The sequence below is a fragment of the Zonotrichia leucophrys genome, unplaced genomic scaffold, assembly GCF_028769735.1.
Source record: "Zonotrichia leucophrys gambelii isolate GWCS_2022_RI unplaced genomic scaffold, RI_Zleu_2.0 Scaffold_106_152335, whole genome shotgun sequence".
Classification (NCBI taxonomy): domain Eukaryota; kingdom Metazoa; phylum Chordata; class Aves; order Passeriformes; family Passerellidae; genus Zonotrichia; species Zonotrichia leucophrys.
In genome coordinates, this window is record NW_026992311.1 from 27,583 (window position 1) to 33,312 (window position 5,730).

The 5,730-nt window shown below is 65.0% G+C and overlaps 1 protein-coding gene across 1 annotated transcript; it reads right to left on the minus strand.

Moving 5' to 3' along the window:
• Positions 1 to 2,872: 2,872 nt before the first annotated feature.
• LOC135460833 (ferritin heavy chain A-like) lies at positions 2,873 to 4,373 on the minus strand. Its single transcript, XM_064737785.1, has 4 exons — positions 4,107 to 4,373; positions 3,817 to 3,963; positions 3,609 to 3,734; positions 2,873 to 3,164 (listed from the first exon to the last, which is right to left on the minus strand). The coding sequence occupies exons 1-4, from the start codon at positions 4,206 to 4,208 to the stop codon at positions 3,000 to 3,002; spliced, it is 540 nt and encodes a 179-aa protein (XP_064593855.1). The 5' UTR covers positions 4,209 to 4,373; the 3' UTR covers positions 2,873 to 2,999.
• Between the last annotated feature and the right edge of the window lie 1,357 nt (positions 4,374 to 5,730).

The window sequence follows — 5,730 nt, forward strand, 5'->3', positions numbered from 1 at the left end:
GGCTTGTCCCATTGCAGCTGGCCATGCGGCAGGGCAGAACAGCTCTGGCACAAATGTGTGCAGACACCCGTGACACAGAACGTGACAAACAGGGGGACATCAAACACCACACATCATGCTTGTGGTGAGGGCCTCGAGGGGGGAAGGCAAAAGGGACCCCAAAGACACACTAGGGAACACGGCACACCGGAAACCACGACACAAACCAGAGCTGTTCTGCACTGCTCGCCTGAAAGCTGCCATCAAAAGTAGAGCCTCTCCCTTTAGCTGTCCTAAGAGGCCCTTGGAGAAGATTGCTTTTCCCCCTGCTAAATTTTAAATTTGTCCCAAGAACTCCCAACCCACTACTCTCCCATCATCCCATCTCCAGGCCGTGGCTCCCAACTTATCTTTTGGATGATCGGTGATGGGAATCCACGTTGCACCTGAAATGAGTCTGCTTCAGAGAGCCTCGTGATGGCCTGTGAGCCTCTCGGTCAGCTACAATAAAGAAAACCAAAACCAAAGAATGAGTCCAGAGTTATGCGGGCCAAATCCCAGCCAGTCAGCTACTTGCCCTCTCCTGAGTGTGCCTGGCTCCCTCAGGCTCCAGCTTCATCCTGATTCCAAGGCTGTGGCCTTTATTAGGGCTGGCACCTGGCTTAGAGAAAGGCAAAGTTGGATAGCATTCCTATGAGTGCAGTAGATAACCTTGTGTGCTGTAGGACACGTGAAAACCTCTGCTAGGCTTCTGAGAAATTAAAATTGCAAGGGAAGATGAGTCCCTACCACTTTGAACACAAAAACTAATGGAAAATGAAGCTTTTTCCCTTTTTTATAAACTCTTTTTCTCCTAATAACCCCTCTCCTTTCTGGGAGTGCTCTGGAGGGTCTGGGGGCTTTGGAGAGGGACTGACACTGTAAAAGGGGAAAGTTGAAAGCCCTCTCCTGGAACCCCACTTGCTGCCTGGCCTGCTCAGTTGCTGGCCCTTGGCCAAAAGGGCTCTTCCCTTGGCGTTTTCTCAAAGTGATGCTCAGTGCCCAGGTGGGTCTGGCTGTTTCCTAGTCCGTGCTGGATGCTCCGACCGTCCCCGTTAGTCCCTCTGGCCTAGCAGCTCCCTGTGCAGGTGTGCCCGGGCAACCCTCTGAAAGCAGCTTGTCACACGGGGGGCCTGCTAGACCTTGGAGTGGGGGCTGAGGTGAAGAAAGGTCCTGTGAGGAGCTCTTTCCCCTATACAGCCCTTTGTCTGCCCCTTAAACCATGGGGTGCCAGGCTTTCCTTTCTAAGGAAATTAACAGCCTTTCCTCTCTGTGTGCCCATGGCAGAAACTGCAATTCGGCCTCCAAAACTGCAGAGAACAATTTCTCGCAGCCCGCAGCTGCCAACACCAAGAACTCTTGCTGCCCTCGGAGTGCCACGAGGTAATTGTGGTGTGGGGGCTGGCTCACCTGTCCCCCTGGGGCACCCCCTGCCCCTCAGCCTCCCTGTGGCACCCTCAAGTTCCCCAGTGCAGCCCCTCCGCATCTCTGTGCCCCCCCGGAGCCCCCGCTTTGCTCCTGAATGCCCCTTCTGCCTCTCAGCTCCACCCCGACACCCTGCAGCCCCCTCCCCACAGCCCCCAGCCCCCGGTGTCACCCTGCAGCCCCCTCCCCACAGCCCCCGGTGTCACCCTGCAGCCCCCACAGCCCACAGCCCCCGGTGTCACCCTGCAGCCCCCTCCCCTCAGCCTCCGGTCACCCTGCAGCCCCCTCCCCACAGCCCCCAGCCCCCGGTGTCACCCTGCAGCCCCCTCCCCACAGCCCCCGGTGTCACCCTGCAGCCCCCTCCCCACAGCCTCCAGTGTCACCCTGCAGCCCCCTCCCCACAGCCCCCGGTGTCACCCTGCAGCCCCCTCCCCTCAGCCTCCAGTGTCACCCTGCAGCCCCCTCCCCACAGCCCCCAGCCCCCGGTGTCACCCTGCAGCCCCCTCCCCACAGCCCCCGGTGTCACCCTGCAGCCCCCTCCCCACAGCCCTTCCCCCAGCCCCCGGTGTCACCCTGCAGCCCCCTCCCCACAGCCCCCAGCCCCCGGTGTCACCCTGCAGCCCCCTCCCCACAGCCCCCGGTGTCACCCTGCAGCCCCCTCCCCACAGCCCCCGGTGTCACCCTGCAGCCCCCTCCCCACAGCCCCCAGTGTCACCCTGCAGCCCCCTCCCCACAGCCCCCGGTGTCACCCTGCAGCCCCCTCCCCGCAGCCTCCGGTGTCACCCTGCAGCCCCCTCCCCTCCTGCAGGGAGTCACGGGGGTGCGGTGGGGGCACTGAGGGATGGGGCCGGGGTGGGAGGGGCTGGAAGCTCGAGTAGGGGTGAGGGGTGAAGGAGGGGACACGGCAGAAGAGGCCTGAGGGGAGCAGGCAAGGCTTAGGATGGGGTGCTCCATTTCTTCCAGACCAAAGCTGCAGCAAAACAAAACTCTGTTTGCCCTGGCAGTGCCAAACGCCTCCTGCAAACTGACCCCAGGAACCTGAGTTTTGCTTCCCAGGGATAAAAGCCCTAAAACATCCTTATCCAGCGTCGGTGTCCAGGGGTGCGTGGCCCCGAATCACCTTCTGCCTGCTTAATCTGCAGAGGGGGCAGGATTTCTCCCCAGCAAAAGCTGCAAGGACCTGTGGCTTTGGCTGGCCCAGCACAGCCAGATCCATTCTTTAAACCAGTCCCAAGACACTCCAAGGCTCTCCTTCTGTGCTCAGGAGCCCCTTCTGGTTTTTCCTCAGACCTCCCTAAGGGTCACAACACGCTCAGCAACGCCCCAAACTCCCACAGATTTGTCCCATCCCCGAAGGGGCCGTGCCACCCCCCACCCCATCACCCCAACTCTCCTGCGGGGAGGGAGAAAACGCCAGAGGAGACAGGAGCAGAGGCAGAAACAGACCCTTTATGGGAATCATGCTGGGAGAGCCCAGCAGGCAGGGCCCCCTTGGCTGGGGCGGGGGGTTATGAGGGTCTGGGGGCTCGGGGCGATGTCGGGACGGCGGGGGCAGCTCAGCTGCGCTCCTCCAGGCTCAGGTGGTCGAACAGGTACTCGCCCAGGCCGCTCGGGGCCTCCCCGCTGTTGTTGAGGCGGCGCAGGTTGGTTGCGTGGTCGCCCAGAGCCTTGATGGCCTTCACCTGCTCGTCCAGGTAGTGCGACTCCAGGAAGTCACAGAGCTGCGGGACACGGGGGGGGTCAGGCAGGGCTGAGGGTCTGGGCGAGGGGAGGGACCCCAAAACCTCCCCTGGGAATGGGAGGGTGGGCAGAGCCCCCACCCCTGGAGGGGGGCATTGCACCTGGGATGGCCCTTTTAGGGGGGTGGGGACCCCCAGGAAATACGGCTGTAACCGTGCCCCCCCCCCCCACCCCCCCAGGTCACTCTGGGGGGCGCCACAGACACGCCCCCAACCCCACATCAGGGGGTGGAACCGCAGGATCCCCCCCAAGCCCCGATCCCCGGGGTGATGCCGTGGGAAAATGGAGGAACTGGGAGCACTGGGAGCTGGGAGGGTGGTCGGGGGAGAGTCAGACCCATGAGGAGGAGGGGGGTTGGTTCAAACCCTTGAGGAGGAGGAGGGGGGCGATGAAGGCCGAGGCCGGGGGTGGGGGGTCTCACTCACGTGGGGGTCTCCCTTCTCGGCAGCCAGGGCGTGCAGCTCCAGCAGCGCCTGGTTCACCGACTTCTCCAGCTGCAGCGCCGCCTCCACCGCCTCCAGCGCCGAGCCCCACGTGTCCCGCTCCGGCTTCTGCGGGGCACCGCCGTCACCTGGAGGCGCCCAGGTGCGGCAGGTGCCCCCCTCGATCCCCCGGACACACAGACACACGCACCTTGATGTCCTGCAGCAGGATGCGGCCGCCGCGGTTGGTCTGGAAGCGCAGCAGCCCCTCGGCGTGCTCCCGCTCCTCCCGCGACTGCTGCAGGAAGTACCGCGACAGTCGCGACAGGGCCACGTCGTCCCTATCGAAGTAGAAGCCCTAGGGGAGGGAGGAGAGGTCAGCGGGAGCCCCCAGGACCCCTCCCCACCCCCCAATTCCCTGGGATCCCGCCCTGCCAGCAGCGGGGCGGGGCGGGATTTTGGGGCGCGCCAAGGGGGTCCGGGGGTCCCGAGCCCCCCTACCATGGACAGGTAGACGTAGGAGGCGTAGAGCTCCATGTTGGCCATGCGGTTGATGGCGGCCTCGCAGTCGCGGTGGTAATTCTGGCGGACCTGGGACTCCATGGCGGCGCGGACGGCCAGATGGACGGACGGACGGACGGACGCAGCGGCTCGGGAGCGGCGGGACGGATGGACGGACGGAGGGAGCCGCGAGCAGCCGGTTCCGTTCAAGCACTGTTGAAGCGAGAACGCGGCTGTGGCCGCTCAACGTCCGCCGGGGGGGTTTTATGGCCCTTCCCCGCCGCGGGGGCGGAGAGAAGGGGGCGCCGCGCCCCCCGCCCCCGTTTCGCCCGGGAGGACCCGCGTGGCCTTGGCCTTTGTCCCCGTTTGTCACACGGGCCCGCAGTCAGCATGACTGGGCAGGATTTGGGGGGGGTCGGGGGGGGTTCCACCCCACCTTTGTGCGCCCCCCATGAGTGGGGAGACCAGGAGAGGGGGGACTGGGCGCGGTCGGGGGGCACAGGGGGGCTGAGGAGGGTCTGGGGGGCACGGGGGGGGGGCTGGGGGCGGTTTTGGGGTGTCCGGGGGTGCCGGTTGCCCGTTAATCGGAGTGGGGGGGGCTGGAGCAGAGCCGCAGGTCGCCGGCGGGTCGGGGGGCACTGGGGGGGCTGGGGAGGATTTGGGGGGCTGGGGGCGCTTTTGGGGTGTCCCGGCGCGTCCGGGGTGCCGGGTGACTCCCGTTAACCGGAGTTTAGCGGGCTGCAGGGTGCGGAAGGAGCTGACTCAGCGCCAAGACCATAAAAGAGGAACTTGGCAGCGCTGACTCCGCGTTTCCGCCGCCCCGGGACTGGGGCGGACGGGGCGGACTGGGGGGCTCGGCTCGGCCCCAAGGCCAAGGGGGGAGCAGCGGCCCCACACGCCCGGGGGGACCACCCCCAAAATCCCCCTAATTCACCCCAAAATCCTTTCGGCCCCCCGAGATCCAGAGGCGGCGCTGCAGCAGGGGGGCGCGGCCCCGTGGGGAAGGGTCCAGATGTGGGACCCCCACCCCAAAACCCCAAATCCCCCACCCCCAGGGCCGTTCAGTGAATCCTGGGACCCCCCCCCCCGCACCACACACGGACCCCAAATGGCTCTGGGGAGGAAAGGGGGGGTGAAGGACCCCTCCCCACCACTCCCCCATCCGGCAGGACCCCCAACCCCCGAGATGCTGTTGGACAAAAGGGGGAGAGGCCCCTGAGCCCCCCCACTCAAAACGGCCCCGCATCCGCCCCCCCACCAAGCCACGTGGGGAAAGCGAAAGTGAAAGCAGCGCTGCCCCCCCCCCCAAATGTCCTGTCCTCCCCATCCGCACTCCGAGACCCCCGAGGGTTTTTTTGGTGGGGGGACCCGCCCAGGAAGCTCCGCGTTCGCCTTTTTTTCTTTATTTCCATGGAAATTCCCGAGATACAAAAACCAAGGTACAAAAAAAGAGAAGAATAATCCATGACGGAGAAAGGCGATATTGGGGGGGGGGGAAGCGGGGGGCAAAAAGGCGGGGCCCCCCATTTTGGGGAGGGGCGGTTCCCCGTGACGTCACCGCCGAGAGCACCGGGAGGGGGCGCTGGGGGGCACGGGGGGGACCTCCAAAAACCGGGAGGGGGCG